Raw genomic sequence first — 21,755 nt, forward strand, 5'->3', positions numbered from 1 at the left:
TCTTACTTATCGAAAGGACTACGATAGATCCCCTACACTTGTGGATCATCATCGGCCGTCTTTGCATTCCTCGAAATTGCAATCTCGGCAACGAGATGCTGATGCGAGACTACTTCGCCGCGAATCCAACATACCCGCCGCACCTCTTCTAGAGAAGGTACCGTATGCACAGATCCCTCTTTGTTAAAATTGTTGAAGCTTGCGAGGCCAATTGTCGATATTTTACTCAAAGAAGGAATGTCGCGGGCTTGAAGGGATTTAGTGCATATCAGAAAATCTCGGCAGCTATGCGGGTAATTTCATACGGAGTTCCGACTGACTATACCGATGAGTACATTCGCATTGGAGAAGATAGTACAATTGAGTCAATGCGTAGGTTTGGCAAAGTGATTGTCCGTATCTTTGGTCCTGAATATCTTCGGGCACCCAACATGAAAGAGACAAAAAAAATTGATGGCATTTAATGAAAGAAGAGGGTGGCCTGGCATGCAAGGAAGCGTAGATTGTATGCATTGGACTTGGAAAAATTGCCCTAAAGCATGGCACGGAATGTATTGTGGTAAGTCTCGTGATGCAAACAATTGTGCTAGAGGCCGTACCTTCACATGATTTATGGATTTGGCATTGATTTTTTGGTATGCTGGGTACTCTAAATGATATCAATGTGTTGCAACGGTCTCATTTTCTTGCTAGGCTTGCTAGTGGTGATGCTCCAGCTTGCAACTACACTATCAATTGTCATGAATACACAAAAGAATAGTATCTTGCAGATGGTATATACCCTTCTTGGTGCACATTTGTGAAGAGCATCAAAGATCCCCAAACTAGGAAAGAGTCTGAATTCCAAAGGGCACAAGAGGCAGCCCGAAAAGACATTGAAAGAGCATTTGGGGTTTTGCAATCTAGGTTTGCCATTGTTTGTGGTCCTGCTAGGTTTTGGGACAAGTGATCCTTAAAAAACATCATGACATGTTGTGTTATTCTTCATAATACAATTCTCGAAGATGAGAGAGGCAAGAACTTGGAGTTCTTCTATGACAATGTGGGCAGCCGTGTCAAACCAGCTATTGACCCTAACTGAATTAGAGTTTTTCTTCAAACCTACAGGGAGATTGAAAATGCAAACACCCACTGTCAACTTCAGAAGGATCTCATTGAGCAGCATTGGCAAAGGGCTGGGGAGTAACCCGTTCCATTTTTCCATTCATTTCCATTTCATTCATGTGTGATTTGTGTACGGAACAAGTTTTGTATTCATGTGTGACATTCATTTAGTTTGCTATTGTGATTTGAATAATTATTGTATTTTAGATGATTACTGTATCTGTAATATTGACATTTTACTTATTTTGCACATGATGAGTAATTCTGATTTACGTGATATTCGGTTTGCGGGTCGATGTTATGGCGTCTAAGCAAACCCCGCATTGACGACCCGTATAATAGCATCTTCTGCGAATGTCCTTTTATACGGATCCGTTTTGGAGGTCTGCCTCTGTTTGCGCCCATGCCGGACGGCAAAAACCGTTTTTCCCAAACTGTAAACGACTTTTACGAGTCGGCATTATACGGGGTCTGCTAGAGATGCTCTTAGGTTGACTCTAGTAGATATTCTGACGCACCCTTAATTGCATATCTCAGGTAGTGATCGCCATCGACCGATCGTTACATGGACTTAGACGATAGTGAACTATCATAGCCCTACAGCTTCAGGTTGCCGCCGTACTCCTCGGGGAGCTGGGACTCCTTGATGGCGCCACGGAGGGTGGGGTCAAGGTCTTTATCGGCCACGAACACAAACTTCTTCCTGGTCCTATCGTCGATGAATGGGTACACCATCTTCCATGCTGCCATGAACATGTAGGGCACGTGGATCAGGAACACTCGGCCCAGGCGCTCTGGGTAATAGCTCTGCATGATGTCCAGTGCCGCCACGTACCCGCGGATGTCGCAGTTGGCGTAACCCCAACCCCTCATGTCTATCACCGCCGCAAACTTCTCCTGCCCCACCGGCAACCTTTAAAGATCCAAACGAAACCATCGATTAGTTACTCGATCGATCAATCGTAACGAGTAGCTAATTAGCAAAATTGTCATGCATTAGCTCGATGGGTCTACGTGGAAATATACCTGGTGCAGATTTTGTCGAGGACATAGATGACGTAGCGCTTGAACCCGTCGAGATCACGCCGGGCGGGAAAATGGCGCGCGCCATAGAGATACGCCATGGGGCGGTTGAGACGGTCGAAGCCCTCCATGCAGACCCTATCCTTTGCGATCTCGTCACGCACCTCGTCGTCCGAGATCGAGCCATGGGGTTTGGCGACGCGTTTCCAGGCAAGGTAGTGGAGGAGCATCACCGACGCCTTGCCGATGTTGTGGTCCCGGGCACGCAGGAACCGCCGGAGCGCGAGGTCGTCCTCCTCCTGCAAGCAAGCGTGCGATGGCAATAGATCAACAACTGGATCATCATCCACGTTTATGCACATGATTGGATGGCAGGTTCTATATGGATGATTGTTCTTTGTCATGGGGTTGCATCAATCAATCAAGGTAGTGGTGCTGGATTGGCAAGAAAGGACCGATGACCCCCACCCGCACGTCCTCTCCTCGCGTGCGTGTCCGACAAGGAAATTAACCAACCAGTCTCTGCTAATTAAGCTAGCAGTAGAACACCAACCTAATTGACCCTTGCAGATTAATTAAGGAATTCGATGGATCTGGTGCACCTAAGGCCGGATTAATTACGGTAATGCTAAAGATATGACGTCAGGTTTTAAAACATGGCAAATCGAACATTTTTATGACGAACTTAGTTGGCATGAGGATGGCACATTTAGTATGCGAGCACCGTAATTTCTTGGCAAAACAATAAACCGAGTCGGATTTGTCGAGCTTGTCAACTAAATTTGTCATCCTCAACAAACATAAACTGCCATTAGATAGCCATGCATCTAAGGTGGGGTGTTTGAAGTGGTCATGGGCGTATGTATATCGAGGATTAGTGGAGTCACTCAGACGACGAGTTGACGAGGAATCAAGGAGACGATGGAATGGATGCGGTAGGGAGGGTACCTTGGCTGCGGGGTCCTGTGCCTCGACCACGGCCCTCAGCTCCGCCACCTTCTTCCACTCCGCCGCATCGCCGCCGTCGTCATTGCCATGGCCATGGCCGTGTTGGTGCGCATCATCAGTACCGCAGTCCATTCCTGCTTCGACGGTGGCGCTCGAACTGCTCTGGTCTGTGTCAGCTGGGCATGGAGCGCCCGGGGGTGCTGGTTCTTATAGCTGGAGAAGGGTGTGGGGGTGAGCTGGGCTGCCAGTGCAAGTTATCATTAAGGCTGACACTGTGATGACATGTGAGTGTGAGTGAGTGAGGTGCTCCGTCGCCGTCTGCCGGCAGGAACTGAAGTGGACGTCCCATATGTATCTTCAGAGCCCATGCCACTAGACTTAGTAAAAGGATTGTTGCACTAATAGTAATTACGGCTCCATGTTGCATTTTCAGAGCACTATTCGTTGGTAACAAAGACCTCTGGCGAGCTGTGTTGACGCTTGTAGTTGGAGAAGTCAAGCATGCATCTAGTAGTAGTAGCTAGCATTGACACTTGTAGCTGCAGAGGTCGTGTCCTTTTCTTAACCTTATAATTGCAGTTGGAGCAGTGACACTTTCAGCATACCACGTACGTACGGTACGTATAGTACCTCTGATCGAGGCTGCCCAGCAACTCGCGAAACGGCAATGGCAGACGGAGACACACACTCCAAACTGTACGTAATTAACCTGTCATACTACTACATCCTTGTTACGCGCGCTCACAGAAAGAAAGAGAGAGCGAGAGAGGGAGAGAGAGAAAGAGACCACACGGCGCACAGGCGGTTGGGCCTCATCACCCTAGTGACTGCGTTGACGACAGGCCTGGTAACGGTTGAGAGTGCGCTGGAGCGGTGTGTGCCAGACCCGACAATGCGGCTTGATTGAGACATTCAGCTTTGGTGTGATATCTAGATATTCACTCAGACAATCTCCATTACTTCATCAAGTGAATAGAAGTAACGACAGATGTTGGCAAGATAAGGACTTTAGATTTATTGATGTATATTTATTTTAAGATTATTAAAAATTATTAATAAAGCGATTGTATGCATATCTAGCAGATGGCGAGGGTCATCCATCTTCTTTTTTTAAAAGGCTCGAGAGAAAGAAAGGAAGTTGGCATCCGTTGGACACGACTCGACAGTAGTGTGTCAAGTAAACTGCTGGCGAGTTGATGGTTGAGGTGGACGCACGTCCTACCCTGCTTGGTGTTTGACAGAGGGAATTATGAGCCAACAGCCGCGAGATGGCGACGGTTGGGTCGCTCCCCGTTTCCCTCGTGCAGATGCAGCTCCATCGGTCGTGCAAATGCAACCACCATCCATCATCACAAACAGAGATACGGACAGACATATTTATATGCAGCACCGTCTTGCTCAGGGGAACTGCCCGGTGCCTGGTCGGTTTGCCAGCAAAATGTGAAACGCTCATGTTACATAGTCCACATCGATCAATCGCGAGCGACGGTCGAACAGTTCCACTAGCCTTCCGACGGCATTCGACCGTTCCACGATGAGATAGACTAGCCTTCCGACGGCATTCTGATCCTAGGGATGAAGCCCTGGTCGTCGCGCCCGTCAGCGGGTTCGGAGGCAAGGTCGTTCCCGGCCGCGAAGCAGTAGTCGGGTGCCTGCCATTGCGCGGCGTCCTCCAGCACCGCCCCCGGCTCGAAGCTCATCACGTGCGCCGTCCGCCCTGCACGCGAATCAGGAATTGTCAGCGTGCTCCAAGTCCAGGTTATATCTCGTATGAACTACTCCCTCCATTCACAAATTAAGATGTTCTAACTTAGGAGGAACGTCTTATAGGTATTTGTGAGCGGAGCGAGTATCAGATATTTGTGGCATGACAACGATCAATCTGGTTGCGTACCGTACCTGTGATTGCTCAGACGAATAATCTCGGAAACTAAAACTACTAATGTATTACTTTGGTGACCCTGAGTTTAGTGCATCGGCTGATACACTGAGGAGAGCTGATACACTTCTTCTTCTGCATATTGAAGGCATTTCTCTTTCTAGATAGATGCACACTTAATTTCTAATTCGAGGGAACTGGAAACAAACACCCATGGTCCAGCCCGGCACCTATATTCGATCTTGATCAAGCGAGTGGGAGCTATTTTTAGCAGGCACGTTTGCCTGCAACTGGAACATCTTCCAGCTAGACATTGCCTGTTTGTGTTAATAGGCTCATAGCTGCAGATTCAAGACTGACGTCTCAAATAAAAGCAGATGGGTGTGCTAAAGATAAGCTGTCCCATTCTCACACCTACAATCCTATATCCCAACGCTGGAACTATGATAGGGAAAACAGGTTGCATATTGGCAGGACCCGATAAATTGGGTATGATTTTAGCGCTTGTCTTTACGTGTTGCCACCAAACTGGCATTTAATGGACGGGCAGTATCACTGGAGAAAATAAAACTGGTTGCTGTAGAAAAATAATCACCGGATTCCTAAAGCATGATATACGGATGCTAAATTAGTGCATTTTTCGATTTGAAATCTTTCTTTTCCTGCTGCTCAAGTAGAGAGTACGACTTCGCTACAGTTTTTGTCTCCCCTTCACTAGTCACTACTGTACTAGTCAGGAAAGGAAATATAAGTTACACATATTTAGACCATATTGAAATCTCTAAAGAGACTTATATTTAGAAACGGAGGGAGTGCGAGCCTGGACCATATTTGTTCTCCCCTTCGCCACAAACTGTTGGATATTTTTATAAATCGATATGAACCGAGTCTCATTAACATTAACATCATTGCTACCATCCATGTTTGACTTGTACCAGTTGTGTAACAATACACCTTGTAGCCTAAGGGAAGCTAACACAATGTCTTTAGGTAATATCCATAAATCCAGTACACTGCCTATAATTGATATTGAGCAAGCAACACATAACAGGTCCTACAGGTTCCATCAGTCAAAACCTACATGTTGCAGTCACATATTTGGCGTTGTCTGTCTTTCCATAGGTTCATAAACGATGATCTGACACATAGGTCTATATATCCAATACTACAACAAAGGGAAGTGCAATTTGTACTGATAGTCCTCCATCCCAGATCTGTATGAACAAATGTAAAGCCTTTTAAGAGAAACCTAAAGCAACAGCATAGGCCCTACAAAAATTCGTTATAGTTGGACATGTGGCCAATGTTGATAGGTGACAATGCCTGTTTGCGTACGTGCATGAAGGATGTAAAAACGTGGTTAAATGGGGAAGTTCCCTCCCTTAACTGTATTGTTTAGGTAGAAACCAGGCACGATGCGGAGGTTGCGCCTCAACGCGGTTGGGTAAGCTCACAGGTGTGTGCTCTAACCAACCGGACACTGCTACATTCTCATCATGGAAGGACGTACACAGAAGTAAGAAAAATGGTGGAGGGTTGGATACAGTAAACTTGGAAGGTTTGAATACAAGCTAGGTAATAAAAGCTCTTCGATCTTGAATACAGCAAGTCAGTAAACCTAATAGACCCTTGGCTATAGCAGAGGAACATGATACTGAATGGCAGGACACATTATATCAGCCATTAACTGATATAATTGGAAGAACAAGTCACAGTTCGATCTTAGTGGCTGTCTTCATGGGTTGAAGGCAAACAGACATATAGTGGATCGGGAGGAGCACTAGGGGGGAATTGTCAGAATTCTTATCTGCAAACATAATATTTCTTAATTGGGAGTAGCTAGTGTTGGAGCAAATCGACTGGTTAGTGTACGAGAAATAATAAATCCACATGGTTATGAAACAGAAAACCCAATGCTAGATTTACTACATCTGACTGCTCTCGGAAAGATGAGTCAGTTTAGCAAATTCTAAACCTTCCCTTACCTGCTGGCTGCTGCTGAAAGATAAGTTCAACCCGCATGAGCCGGATTCTAGACAACACAAGTTGCAGCAGAGCAATGGTGTATCTGTGTGCTTTGTGAGAGTGAGACTTGACTGCATTTTTTCTCCCCTTCACCACAATCTGCCAGTTTTATGTGGTTCTACCCAAATCGATTCTACTTTCTTAGCACTACATTATTATAATCCTTTCTGTTTAACTTGTACCCAGTGTGTTGTCTATCTAACAGCACCATGTTCAATGGGCAACAGGTGAATTACTGAATTTTCAAAGGCCCTAACCACACAGCCACAGGAGATTAACAAAGGACCATGTGTATGTACCCCCAATAATACTGCAGGACGCCCTATATCATCAGCCAAATCACAAATCACCAACTCATATCGCCATTCATGGCATTAAAAGGGTTAATTAACCAGCAATTTATTTACCTGTGTAGAAGACCCATTTGACGGGGCGCCTGGTCTGCGCGTCCTCGTAGTAGGTGATGAAGTCGGCCTTGGCCCAGACGTGGCAGTCGAAGCCGTCGGCTTGGGCGCGGCCGAGGTAGGCGGCGCCGGGGGCGAGCCAGTCGGGCCGCAGGATGCCGACCCCGACGGCGGCGGAGCGGCAGGCGCGGCGCGCCGGCGTGTAGAAGAAGGAGGTGCCGTTGTTCCACTCGGCGTCGTAGTAGGGCGCGTCGGCGGCCAGCTGGTAGCGGATGACGTGCAGGTTCCGGCCCCCCGGCCAGTCGTACCACAGGTCGGCCAGCGACAGGTTGCCCTTGTAGTCCATCAGCAGCTTCGCGTGGAACTGGTGCGGCCATGGGGTCGGGGTCGGGGTCGGCGGCTGGTCCGGCGGGTTGCCGGCGGCGGCGGCGCGCGGGTCCCCGTGGCAGAGGAGGAGGAGGAGGACGGCCAGGAGTGGGAAAGGCGGCATCTTGTTGACTGTAACTCCGGCGACCGCTCGCCGGGATTCTGAAGTCTGAACAGGTCGGTGTCAAATCTGAACGAGTGCTGGGCACTGCATTGATTTCTGGATAGCACAAAGGGTACTAGAGTCATTTCAGTTTGGGAGGAGCTATGGGGAGGTCGTTCGCTTGGGAGTAAAGCAGCGGTCGCCCACCCATGCTGACAATTGTGTCTTTGGGGTAGGTTACCCGCCCCTTCCTTTCTTCTAATCCTTTTTTTTTTTCTTTTGGTCTTGAGCATGTTGCTTCCTTCACGTTTGGTATGGCGGTGAAGATGAAGTTCACAACGAGTTGGTCGGCGATATTGGCACTGTTTCAGCTGTTATAGTGGTTCGTCATTTGCATGTTAGACATACCCGAGTTGTCTCTCGGTAAAGCTAAAATCCGAAACACAACCACAATCCGGACTTTTACGGTAGTTTCATCGTCGAAGAGAAGGTAGAGCTAAAGGAAAGATGGTGATGAACTCCGGAGGAGGAAGCCTACGTACAATGGGCAATAGAATCATCCATGTACCGGTGTATGAAGAAACGAGGGCGCATATTTGGTGTGTCTTTCCGTATGATGTTTCCATCCTACCTACACATAGAACTATAACAATATTTTTGAGGTAAACACCTGACGACGATTGCACACATGAATACGGGAAAAGGTTCTCCAAAGGAGCAGGTGCATGTTTCATTGAATAAACAATATGTGCCCTAGGGTTCCACAATAAAAGAGGCTCATGCCAATAAAGGATAGAATGAGAACCTCGGTGTGATGCTGTTTTAAGAACCCAGTGCGAGGGCAGCGACATATAGCTCACCAGCCACCATTTTTGGGTTATAGGTTTCCGGACAACCAAGAGTGCAAGGGAGACATAGGTTGCGTGGAGCTGGACTAGCAACGTGGTATGGACAATAGAGAACATGTTCCACACCTCCTCTAGAATGGACAATGGAGCTGGACTGGCCATGAGGTATGGACAATAGATATGAGGGGGCTCGGACGCTATCATGCAGCATCTAACCGTGGAATCGATGAAGGTGGGGCACCCAAAGAAGAGGTGGGTCAAGTTTGGAGATGCATGGGACCCGACCAATCCCATGGCGGTGAAGGGACACACTTGGATCCATTTTGAAAATAACTATAAAATAACAAAAGAATTATTATTTTTGACATTCATACTAGGTGTCTTTATCGTGGCTCATATTTCCAGATGACACTTATAGTAGTGTGTTTGATAATAGAAGTATTAAAATTATACTCAATCAGCGACGATTAATATGAATTGAAGGGAATATGATTCTTTTCCCACAAGTGCGCATACACTAGGGCTTGCATTGCCCGATGGACTCGTGGAGGCCTAGTACAAGAAAGCCCCTACGTTAACATTTTAGGGCTGATACTGATGACGCATGCGACCTTTAGCTTGAGTTCTCCTATTGGATGCTCGCGTGCGTCCAATAATCGAGCTTTCGCAAAGAGTTCTCATCAGGTGGGCTGGACCAACAACAAGATTTCTAATTATCTGATAGAACAATTGCGACGATTATTTTGAGCATTTTTAGTTGGTTTTATATATTAAAATGCGGACTTTTAGAAAAAGGAGAGTATTTCCATCAACTTTTGAAATTTGCAATCATTTTTTAAACTTCTGAACAAAACAATTTAATTTTCTTTCAAACATCATTTATTATAGGTGAACAGTTTCCTAATTTATGGTGAACTTTTTTAAATATAGATCGTGTTTTTTATTATATGGTGAAAACATTTGTAATATATGCCGAACATTGTCAAAAATACATACTTGACATGTATTTATATATGGAGAAACCATTTTAATACAGTGATTCTTTTGTAATATATGCTAGACATATTCAACATACACACTGAACATTTTTATAAAAACAGCTGAACGATTTATTGGTATATGAACATTTACAGCGCACAATGAACTTTTTGTTATAATACGGTGAACATTTCTAAATATATGATGAATATTTTTCATAATATGAAACTTTTTTAATACAAAAAGAGGAAAACGCCAATAAAAAAGGAAAGAAAAAGGAAAAGTAAACAGGAAAAACAACGAAGCTTATTCGGGGGCCCTGGCAGCGAAGCCCACAAAAAGAAACTGCTCTGCATCGATGAGCCATGGGCGTCCACACTGCCCGTCGCCGGCCACCGTTTGGTACGCCGGCCGGCCGGAGCCTTTATTCGAGACACCGGGTTATGGTGCTTGCTGTTTCTTGAAGACCCCACATCTACCGGCTCCCGTACAACACGTTGGACGGAAGTGCAGATGCACCAGAACCCTATGTCGTACTTGCATGTGTTTCTAGTCGACGGCGACCTCACCTGCTGCGACCCGGTCTTCCTCCTCCGGTCCATCCATCAGCAAGCCCCACTCGCCACCCTGCTTTGATGTCACAACAGCAGCCAGCCAGGGTCATTAACTAGCGCTAGTCACTACTACTCCTACTACGTATGCGTTACGGATCGAGTATAATATAGACGTCGAGCTTCACACGCCAAATATGTATGCATACACTACGATACTCAGGCGTGTACTCCAATGCAAAGTTGTAGCTAAGATTTTCTTTTTGCGAGGTTAAAGAGAGTTTTATTTCAAAAAAGTCGGGTTACAATCTCTGAGAAAACAAGTCTTCACAGAACGGAGGGTTCGAGTTCAACCATACCGCAATACAAGCATTGGTACGGCTATAATGAGCCAGCTCATGTGCTACCCTATTCTGATCTCTACTAATTTCCAGTGGAACAAACTCTTTATCAACCATAAGAGTTTTAATCTCATCAGCTAAGTGTCCATAGGCCGACCTAGACCAAGCATCGCCCTCAATGATGGCCAAAGCGTTTGAAGAATATGAGTGGACAATGACGGACATATCCGAATGCTGCAAGGCTAGTGCCTTACCTTGCATTAAAACATGAATCTCTGCTTTCAAGGCGTCGTTACAGTTAAAGATATACCTATAAGCTGTAAATATCAACAAACCATTCTCCCTCCGTAGCACCAACCCGGCCGATGCACGGTCGTTCTGAGTAGAGAAAGATCTGTCCACAGATAGTGCCACCCATCCTATCGGTGGTGGAGACCAATGCTTAGGTGGAACATGGTTGGTGTTTGTAATTTTTACTCGGTTGTGCACAACAGATGGCATCTTTTCTTTAACAATATCCTCCATGCTATACTCCTGCACAAGATTCAGAGATTTATAGTAGTTGTCTAAGTAGTCAATAGTTATCTGTACTATGCATCCATTCTTTTCATGTGTATGTTATTGCCCAGTTGCCAAATTCGTCATATAGTCATAATTACAAGGTCTCTAACCTGCTTCGAACAATTTATCAAGAGATGGAGTACCCAATCTTTGTCAGTATCCCTTAACATCGAATCAAGATTAATCTGAAGGTGTTGAGAGGGACTTGGGAGATTTGATTATAGGTATGGTGCGCGGTCCAATTGTACTTGGACGCCACCTTTGCGCGCGTGGTGCTTTGTTTTCCACACCTTTGCCTACTTCACATGTTTCCACGCTATGTAGTGGCCGGGTTGGCGTCGTCGCGTCCCACATCCATTCGTTCAACGTTTCACTTGTAATTCAACTCATGTAGGACTTGTCGCCGTCGAGCAGAACATTGGTCGATGGGTCCAAAGCTAAGCAATTTAATGGCGCCTCCATTGTTGTGGGTCGTTGGCCAACCCCCATTCCACTCTACTCCACGCCTTCTCGGAAGAAAAATACAGCAACGGAGAACTCCGGAGAGCACTAGTTAGCAATATTTCCACACACTCCTTTCGGCCGTGCGACGGGGCCTACTTGCCCTCACGCCTCCACTCCGGCGGGTCTATAAAGGAAAACTGCACCGGCTAGTCCATTGCCAACCACCACCGCACCTCACTCTCAACATTTCTCCTCGTCCTCGTACTTGCTAGCTCCGGAGTGAGTGTTTGATCGGTAGGAGCTCCTGAGGTAATTACTAGCAATGGCGACGCAGGGAAGAGGCAGTGCAGCCGTGGTTGTGGGCGTGCTGCTCGTCTGCGTGCTCCTGAACGCAGCGGTGGCGGATGCGGCGGTGTTCAACGTCGGCGACCGCGGCGGCTGGTCCTTCAACACCAACTCCTGGCCCGCCGGCAAGCGCTTCAAGGCCGGCGACGTCCTAGGTACGTCCGTGCATGCATGCATGCATGGATCGATGTATATATGCTGCATGCAAGAGTTAACTGATACCAAGTCTTTTGATGCGTACGCGCAGTGTTCAAGTACGACGCGACGGCGCACGACGTGGTGGCGGTGAGCGCGGCAGGGTACAAGACCTGCGCCAAGCCGGCCAAGGGCGCCAAGGTCTACAAGTCCGGCGCCGACCGCGTCACCCTCGCCCGCGGCACAAACTACTTCATATGCAGCATCCCCGGACACTGCCAGTCCGGCATGAAGATCGCCGTCACCGCCGCCTAGCTAGCCTCGTCCATCGTCCATCATGCACGTAACTCGTACGCGCGACGTTACGTGACACGAGAGTAATAATAATAATAACCAAAATAAAAGGCTGAGGGTATTATTCGTACGGTGTGTGTACTGTTTGATTTCGACTCCACCGATCGTACTTGCTGTTGTATATGCTGCCATGTGTACTGATTTTGTGCTCATATATACGAAAATAAAAATGCGTGCAACAATTATTCTTCTGGTTTTGCTATCTGTCGGTTGCCTGAATTACAAAAATGTGTCACGCGATTTTGCCTGAGAGTGTCCCAAGGCCTAGATGGAGCGTCCTCGATGAGGGCGAGCCGAGGCGCGAGGCCGGCACAAGTGCGACCATTGGTTCATAGATGATCATGGCCCAAATTTTTTTACCTTTTGATTCTTGAGAATCAGCTTTTGAAAAACTTCCTCTAGAATCAGCTTCCCCAGAATCAGCCAAAATCAGACGTCGAATTCTTTTTTGAGATTATGGTATGATATTATGGAACAAGTTGTATGCTAAAATATATGTAACGCCATTGAACAAAAATTAGATTCTAGATTGTTAATATACTTAGATGTTTCGAACAATTTATCATCAAATATGAGCATGAATACGATTTATGATTATCTTAGATAGATAAATATTACAATAAAGAAGATTTCCGCGTTTTCTTTGCTACAAAATAAGTTTCAGTACAAATAGATTTACTAATCTCATGATACAAGACTGGTAGCAATAGCCTCATGTGTTGCGGCCATGGTACCATCATCTTCGGGTCGTAGAGCGTTGGCGCCTGTAAATGACAATGGGGGTTGCACATACGCATCATTATCAAACTTGTCAAAATGCTCATCATGCAACTTGCTATCACGAATGAAGTTGTGGAGACACATGCATGCAGTGACAATCATCTTTTGGGACTCTAGTTTGTACCATGGTATGCCTCTGAGTACTCGCTATTTCATCTTGAGAACACCGAATGATCTTTCGATGACATTTCATACAAAAGAATGACGATGGTTGAACGTATCGTGTCTACCAACGGGTGGGTGTTGTTGGAACTCCAGTACATGGTATCGTTGCCCTTTGCAGGGTGCTAGATATCCAACTATGTTTGGATATCCGGAGTCCACAAGGTAATATTTATCTAGTAAGACACGAGAAGATATTAGAAATTAACTACGTACCATCATGTACATAAGAACACAAAGACATACAAGAGATTACCTATGGGTGTGGAAAATGATCATAACGAACTATAGCATCACTCCATACACGTGTGTCATGAATAGATCTGGGCCATCCAGGAACAACAGAAGTGAACCTCATATCAAAATCACAGACTGCCATGACATTTTCATCTGTAACTCCTTTCCTATTCCTGTGTTGTGGATCCAACTCCTTAGGAACAATCACTTCAATGTGTGTTCCATCTATGGCTCCAATAGCATTTTTGAAATGAGCCAAAACTTTGTTTTTCGTAGTATAAGGTGTGGTTCGGAGAATGATGGATCAATAGGCCTAATGAAATCACCAGGCATGAGGTCTACACACTCCAAAACCTCATGAAAGTTTTTGTTAATGACAGAACAACTATGTCCAAACCGATCTGCTATATTATCAGTTGTTTGGCATGCACCAAAGTCCATAAAAATTGTGCCAATGCTTCTTTCGATGATATGTTGCAAGTTGACTTAAGCCCGTACTTCTGAACCGGCAATTCATGCAATGAGTAAACACTGATCTCCTCATTATGAACATAGAGTAGAAAACTTTTGCATCTTGTTCCTTCTGTTCCACCCATTGGAGGCCAGTGACAAGGTGTAACTTTCTTGGTGCATATGACAATCTCTCATTTGACGACTCCATTTTTATAGCACATGCATACATGGCCAAATCCCATTCCTCGTCTGATTCATATGAAGTGTCCAATTCATCTGAAGTGTTCATCTGCCACATAAACATACACATGAGAGTTGAGCAACAACATAGATAAAATATCAACAATAGTTCAACATGATACAACACAATTTCAAAGCAAATAATTATGTTCTGGACAAGTGAACATTACAATATGAGAGCAAAACATGTTCAAAGCAAATAGTTGGGGTTCAACGCATTTTAGGTTTGAAGCAAATAATTGAAAGCAAACGGTACATATAAGTTCACAACATTACAAGCAAATGGCTCTACTTATTCTTGTTGAGCTCCCATGTCCTCGCTATCCCTCGACGCCTTGAACTAGGTTGGTGACCCTTGAAGGTTACGAAAATATCACGATATTTCTTTTCTAGCATAATATGAGAATTATAGAAATGCACATCACTCCCAGGTTTAGCACCATCCCAAATCACCATGTCCATCATGTCTCCAATCTCCTTTATTGTTCTATCCTCTCCAGAGTTTCCCTTTCTTATTTTCCTTGCACCAAAGAGGTCAATCATATGCACAAGTGCATCAGTTTTAACAATTTCATTTCACCACTTCTCATTCATCTTAGGACTTGGCCAATAAGAACAAGACATCTTCTTCCCATTCTTGCCCCGCTTTGGGCGAGGTGTAGCTTCGACATCATAGCTTTCACAACCTGGGTCATCATCCATATTGAAGCAAGATGAACCACTCTGATATATATGTGGGAATTGGAACCCTAGAGTTCTCATTTGTGACACAAGAAGCGTCAAACACCTCTCTCATTTTTTTCCTCCTCTAGTAGTGAAGCATACCGGAACTTGGCAGCCACCGGATTTGCCTGCAATCAAATACCCGAACTCATGGTTAAATAATGAAACAAGAGTATCACACATTATTTGAATAACTGATACGAGGACATACCTTTATCTCCAATGCCCACCACTCATCCGAAGTTGCAATGGTCTTCATATATTCATCTCTACCAATACAAGATGTTTTTTGAGTCAATGTCTTCCACACACACACTGTACTCTGCTCTACATATATCCCATCTATTTTTCAGTTGGTCAGAAGAATAATTTCAATCGGAGCGTCCATTAAACTTTCTAACCAGCTTAGCTTTTCCTACGTTAGTCAAAGTGGTGCCGCCACGGTTACTAGCTCGCACCTCTTCTACACACGCATCCATATAAATAGTATGCGCCGCACAGTTCCAGTTTTCTTTAGGTGCCTTGATTTTCTTTTCTTTATCCAACTACAATGTATTTCCATTAGCCCATAGCCTTAGCAAAACAGAACCATTCACAAGTAGAAAAACAGACAAATGCATCCATATATCCTCTGCTTTTCTATGTACAACGATTGAACGACATGACAAACAGAGAAAATAGAGAGGAGAGGAGAGCCCACCTGAGCGAACTCCGGCGTGACGGCGTCCGGCAGCATGTGGAGTAGGCGGATTTAGTGTTGGGTGTCGGTTGTAGAGCGGCGACGAGCAGTTGCTCCGGGGATGGATGCGAGCGGAGCAGCGGCTCCGGGCCTGGAGGCGAGCGGGCGGAGCGGACGAGCGGGGTAGAGGGTCTGCGTCGGGCGGGCGGAGGAGCTGCCAGGGTGGGCTCTCAGGTGGCGGCAGCCCTGGAACCCTACCTTGAGGATGAGCGGGGAGTGTGAAATCGAGGGTGAGAGGAACGAGTCACACGACTCGTTTTCGTTCGCGCAGCTGGCCACCGGTGCCATTTCCCTAGCAATTTTGCGTTCCAAATAGTATTGTGTATAGACAAAACATTTTGTTTGGTGGAACTTATCAGAATCGCCACAATCGACCTTTTTGCTGGATTCTGCGATACACTCTCGATTGTGTTGATTGATGATTTTGAAGAAGCAAATCGTGTTATTTTAAGCTTTTGATTTTTCAAACCTAGAATCACCAGAACCGGACGAAAAGAACTGGGTCCATATCTCATACCAATGGTCGTCCATCAAGAGTTTCTGTGAACTATTTTTAAAGCCTTTCGAGAGAGAAGAAAACAACTACATAGGCCCTACAGAATTTCATAGTTGGGCAAGTGTAAAAATGTTGATGGGTAACAACAATGCCTCTCTCTCCATACTTGCATGGAAGTATGAACACAAAGGCAAAAAGATGGAGGATTAACCAATGTTTCCTTCCCTCGCCCAAGAGGTCCTCTCTAAACCTAGAGGACGCCACCACCACCTTTGTCTTCATCATAGATCGGTTCCCTTTTCTCCGACCGACCTTTTGCGGCGTTGGGAGGGACGGCGGACCGATCTATGAGTGGAGTTCTTAATAACAGCAATGTTTTTATTAGATTGGTGTAGGGTTTTGGTAACTATCGGCTTCTTCATTGGAGATGGCATTGTCTATAATAAATAATTTTCCGCCCTTGGTTTGACGACAAAATCTCCTTCTCGATGTCAATGGTGATGTTGGAAGATTTATTTTATCAAGGTACACTAGTGGAAAATGGGCCTTTGGCCGGGACCAATTAGTCCCGACCTGCCTCTGGCCGGGACTAAAGGCCCGGCCACGTCGCCCCAATTCTCAATGCCTCCCTCGAGGCTTTAGTCCCGACCCGTAAGGAGACTTTAGTCCCGGTTCGTGTCCCAAACCGGGACTAAAGGGCTATGCGGCGGGCAGTGGTGGTGGCAACCGTTCGTATCCCCCTTTAGTCCCGGTTGGTGGCTCAACCCGGGACTAAAGGACTAACACGTGGCCTGCCGTAGTGGTGGCGACCGTTGGTATACCTCTTTAGTCCCGGTTGGTGGCTCGACCCGGGACTAAGGACCCAAACGGTTTGCATCTGCGTCGTTTCGGGCGATGAAAAGAACGAACCGAAGCGTACAGTCGCCATTTCTCTGTTTCTTCTTCTCTCTCGCTCTCCCTCTGTGTTCTTCTCCTCTCTTCTTCCCTTCTCTTCTTCCACCATGCCAACTAGCTTTCATGAGGTGCTCGCACATGGCACGACCAAGCTCCATGTCGTGTACACGAACCTGAGCGGGGAGGTGCCGCTTTTTCTTCAACAGTTGAAGGAACTATGGTTTGACAACGCAGTGGATCATGAGAAGTTCTTGGGGCTTGATCTGGAGTACACGGCCGATCAACGCGGTGTTGCCGTCATCCAACTATGCTTCGCACGCCATGCCTTGATCTTCCAATGGGCGAGGTAAGTTTTGAGGCTTTCTTTGATCCAAGATAATGACATTGTAAGTTTATTTGTTTCAATCATAGTTGGTTCCCTTCAAATAGTTGTAGTGAAACAATTTTGATTAGTTGAAGGGGAGCACAATCTAATTGGAATAGTGTTCCATAATCTGAAAAATCGTATTAGAATCAACTAGTGTTTAATATGTTCCATTGGAATCATAGTTGGTTCCCTTCAAATAGTTGTAGTGAAACAATTTTGATTAGTTGAAGAGAACACAATCTGATTGGAATAGTGTTCCATAATCTGAAAAATCATATTAGAATCAACTAGTGTTTAATATGTTCCATTGGAATCATAGTTGGTTCGCTTCAAATAGTTGTAGTGAAACAATTTTTATTAGTTGAAGGGAACACAATCTGATTGGAATAGTGTTCCACAATCTGAAAAATCTGATTGGTTCAATATGTTCCATTGAAATCATAGTTGTAGTGATACAATTTTATGCGGTGTTCTTTGATCCAAGGTTATGAAAATTGAATATAGCTAGTGATCTCTCTAGGTTCCATTGGATAGCAATATGATATGTCATAGTCATGACAATTGCATATAGCTAGTGATCTCTCTAGGTTCCACTGGATAGCTATAGTGATCTCTCTAGGTTCCATTGCATATGTTCTATTTGAATCCTAAAGATAATTTTCTCTTTAGTTGTAGTGAAACATGTTTCCTTATTGCAGCAGTATGTAACATTTGTTCCATTTTAATTTGTTTCTGTTGCAGGAGTGACAAGCATTGTCCAGAACTCATGGACTTCCTTCGCAGTGGCATCACTTTTTCTTCCGTTGACATAAGGAACGACAAGCTGAAGATGAGGCACAGCTTCGGTATTGAGATACCAGCTGGTTGCCTCGTTGATCTCCAAACGATATTCAGGCCTCGACATGACAGGACTTCGATGGCTCATATGGCAGTTGCCTTGATCGACGATTCATATACTGATATGAAGACCAGTTTCCCAAAGTCTCAGCACAAACTTTGGGAGAAGGGCCCACTTGATGATATCAACATTGAGTATGCAGCAAAAGATGCATACGTTTCATACGAGTTGTACCGCAAGATTCGAGTCGTCCACTATGGCCAGCGTCACCTCGAGGAAGGTGGACATTCTGATTTAGATGATTCAGACGAGTAGTGTTCTGAACGTCGAACACTTGTATATATATCTATGGTAGCTATTATTATGTACTGTTTGGAGTAGTATCATGTACTTCTTGGACCAATTTATATATGTCTAGTTTCTGTTTGTGCCATTATAGTTTCCAAATTTGAATGGTTTAGCCCTTTCTAACTTCATTTGCTACTTTTGAATGGTTTAGCCCTTTCAAACTTCATGGTATCATGCATTTCGACCACATATATATACAAAAAGTCTTTAGTTCAAATAAGTTCAAAAAATGAAATCCCTTTTGTAATAGATCTGTTTTTGATTAAAACAGTCATTTAAAAATGAAAGACCATTAGTCCCACGTGGCGTGCAGCGGAACCACGTGGCGTGCCGCGGAACCACTTTTGATTAAAATAGTCATTTAAAAATGAATAGTGTTCCATAATCTAAAAAATGAAATCCCTTTGTAAGAGATGAGTTCTCGTTCGAAACGCTGCTACTTCGAGAGAGATTGTCCGTTTTGTACACGAACTGCATCCAGTTTTTGTCGTAGCCCTCTCAACTTTTTAACACATGCTATGTGGGTGAAATGATGATAGCATGCCAACTTTCAACATTTTCAGAGTTCATTTGTAGTGCTTTTCAATTTCAGGGTCAACTTGCTCAAAAAAAAAGTAAATGCACGAAATATACCAAATGAAGTCAGAAATTGTTGAAATTTTGTGATGTTCCTTTGAATGGTGCATTTTGAACACACAAAAAGTATGGAGTTCAAATAAGTTCAAAAAATGAAATCCCTTTGTAAGAGATGAGTTCTCGTTCGAAACGCTGCTACTTCGAGAGAGATTGTCCGTTTTGTACACGAACTGCATTCAGTTTTTTTCATAGCCCTCTCAACTTTTTAACACATGCTATGTGGGTGAAATTATAATAGCATGCCAACTTTCAACATTTTCAGAGTTCATTTGTAGTGCTTTTCAATTTCAGGGTCAACTAGCTCAAAAAAAATAAGTAAATGCACGAAATATACCAAATGAAGTTAGAAATTGTTGAAATTTTGTGACGTACCTTTGAATGGTGCATTTTGAACACACAAAAAGTATGGAGTTCAAATAAGTTCAAAAAAATGAAATCTCTTTGTAAGAGATGAGTTCTCGTTCGAAACGCTGCTACTTCGAGAGAGATTGTCCGTTTTATACACGAACTGCATCCAGTTTTTGTCGTAGCCCTCTCAACTTTTTAACACATGCTATGTAGGTGAAATGATGATAGCATGCCAACTTTCAACATTTTCAGAGTTCATTTGTAGTGCTTTTCAATTTCACGGTCAACTAGCTCAAAAAAATAAGTAAATGCACGAAATATACCGAATGAAGTCAGAAATTGTTGAAATTTTGTGATGTGCCTTTAATGGTGCATTTTGAACACACAAAAATTATGGAGTTCAAATAAGTTCAAAAAATGAAATCCCTTTGTAAGAGATGAGTTCTCGTTCGAAACGCTGCTACTTCGAGAGAGATTGTCCGTTTTGTACACGAACTGCATCCAGTTTTTGTCGTAGCCCTCTCAACTTTTTAACACATGCTATGTGGGTGAAATGATGAAAGCATGCCAACTTTCAACATTTTCAGAGTTCATTTGTAGTGCTTTTCAATTTCAGGGTCAACTAGCTCAAAAAAATAAGTAAATGCACGAAATATACCAAATGAAGTCAGAAATTGTTGAAATTTTGTGATGTGCCTTTGAATGGTGCAGTTTGAACACACAAAAAGTATGGAGTTCAAATAAGTTCAAAAAAATGAAATCCCTTTGTAAGAGATGAGTTCTCGTTCGAAACGCTGCTACTTCGAGAGAGATTGTCCGTTTTGTACACGAACTGCATCCAGTTTTTTTCGTAGCCCTCTCAACTTTTTAACACATGCTATGTGGGTGAAATGATGATAGCATGCCAACTTCCAACATTTTCAGAGTTCATTTGTAGTGCTTTTCAATTTCAGGGTCAACTAGCTCAAAAAAATAAGTAAATGCACGAAATATACCAAATGAAGTTAGAAATTGTTGAAATTTTGTGATGTGCCTTTGAATGGTGCATTTTGAACACACAAAAAGTATGGAGTTCAAATAAGTTCAAAAAAATGAAATCTCTTTGTAAGAGATGAGTTCTCGTTCGAAACGCTGCTACTTCGAGAGAGATTGTCCGTTTTGTACACGAACTGCATCCAGTTTTTGTCGTAGCCCTCTCAACTTTTTAACACATGCTATGTGGGTGAAATGATGATAGCATGCCAACTTTCAACATTTTCAGAGTTCATTTGTAGTGCTTTTCAATTTCACGGTCAACTAGCTAAAAAATAAGTAAATGCACGAAATATACCGAATGAAGTCAGAAATTGTTGAAATTTTGTGATGTGCCTTTAATGGTGCATTTTGAGAACACAAAAAGTATGGAGTTCAAATAAGTTCAAAAAAATGAAATCCCTTTGTAAGAGATGAGTCCTCGTTCGAAACGCTGCTACTTCGAGAGATAATAGTTTGGATAGTCAAAATTATTAATTATGAAAATAAAAAATAGTTTTGCATTATTTATTCAATTTGAAACACTTTTCATTATCATAGTTTTGTCAAATTCTCAAATATGCAAAAAGAATTTTTAAGAAACAGAGTTTTTAATTGAAAATAACAAAATAGATAATTGTTTGGATAGTCAAAATTATTAATTATGAAAATAAAAAATAGTTTTGCATTATTTATTCAATTTGAAACACTTTTCATTATCATAGTTTTGTCAAATTCTCAAATATGCAAAAATAATTTTTAATAAACATAGTTTTTAATTGAAAATAACAAAATAGATAATAGTTTGGATAGTCAAAATTATTAATTATGAAAATAAAAAATAGTTTTGCATTATTTATTCAATTTGAAACACTTTTCGTTATCATAGTTTTGTCAAATTCTCAAATATGCAAAAAGAATTTTTAATAAACGTAGTTTTTAATTGAAAATAACAAAATAGATAATAGTTCGGATAGTCAAAATTATTAATTATGAAAATAAAAAATAGTTTTGCATTATTTATGCAATTTGAAACACTTTTCATTATCATAGTTTTGTCAAATTCTCAAATAT

At 43.5% G+C, this 21,755-nt stretch overlaps 3 protein-coding genes and 1 pseudogene across 4 annotated transcripts; 1 reads left to right on the forward strand and 3 right to left on the reverse strand.

The window, feature by feature from the left end:
- Nucleotides 1–1,602: 1,602 nt before the first annotated feature.
- On the reverse strand, nucleotides 1,603–3,296 carry LOC123399552 (phosphatidylinositol transfer protein PDR17-like). Its single transcript, XM_045093954.1, has 3 exons — nucleotides 3,076–3,296; nucleotides 2,131–2,426; nucleotides 1,603–2,017 (listed from the first exon to the last, which is right to left on the reverse strand). Exons 1-3 carry the CDS (start codon nucleotides 3,205–3,207, stop codon nucleotides 1,702–1,704), a joined length of 744 nt encoding a protein of 247 aa, XP_044949889.1. The 5' UTR covers nucleotides 3,208–3,296; the 3' UTR covers nucleotides 1,603–1,701.
- Nucleotides 3,297–4,437: 1,141 nt separating this feature from the next.
- On the reverse strand, nucleotides 4,438–8,000 carry LOC123395113 (uncharacterized protein At4g14100-like). Of its 2 annotated transcripts, XM_045090048.1 has the most exons (3): nucleotides 7,387–8,000; nucleotides 4,602–4,792; nucleotides 4,438–4,571 (listed from the first exon to the last, which is right to left on the reverse strand). In XM_045090048.1, exons 1-2 carry the CDS (start codon nucleotides 7,871–7,873, stop codon nucleotides 4,620–4,622), a joined length of 660 nt encoding a protein of 219 aa, XP_044945983.1. In that variant the 5' UTR covers nucleotides 7,874–8,000; the 3' UTR covers nucleotides 4,438–4,571; nucleotides 4,602–4,619. The 2 variants fall into 2 exon arrangements, with proteins under 2 accessions (XP_044945983.1, XP_044945982.1); XM_045090047.1 differs by having other exon boundaries at nucleotides 4,438–4,792.
- Nucleotides 8,001–11,704: 3,704 nt separating this feature from the next.
- Nucleotides 11,705–12,600, forward strand: LOC123395115 (chemocyanin-like). The gene is made up of 2 exons (XM_045090049.1): nucleotides 11,705–12,075; nucleotides 12,168–12,600. Exons 1-2 carry the CDS (start codon nucleotides 11,898–11,900, stop codon nucleotides 12,368–12,370), a joined length of 381 nt encoding a protein of 126 aa, XP_044945984.1. The 5' UTR covers nucleotides 11,705–11,897; the 3' UTR covers nucleotides 12,371–12,600.
- A 1,969-nt stretch (nucleotides 12,601–14,569) lies between these two features.
- Nucleotides 14,570–16,031, reverse strand: LOC123397427 (annotated as a pseudogene).
- Between the last annotated feature and the right edge of the window lie 5,724 nt (nucleotides 16,032–21,755).

The sequence above is a fragment of the Hordeum vulgare genome, chromosome 5H (genome assembly GCF_904849725.1).
Source record: "Hordeum vulgare subsp. vulgare chromosome 5H, MorexV3_pseudomolecules_assembly, whole genome shotgun sequence".
In the NCBI taxonomy this organism is placed as follows: domain Eukaryota; kingdom Viridiplantae; phylum Streptophyta; class Magnoliopsida; order Poales; family Poaceae; genus Hordeum; species Hordeum vulgare.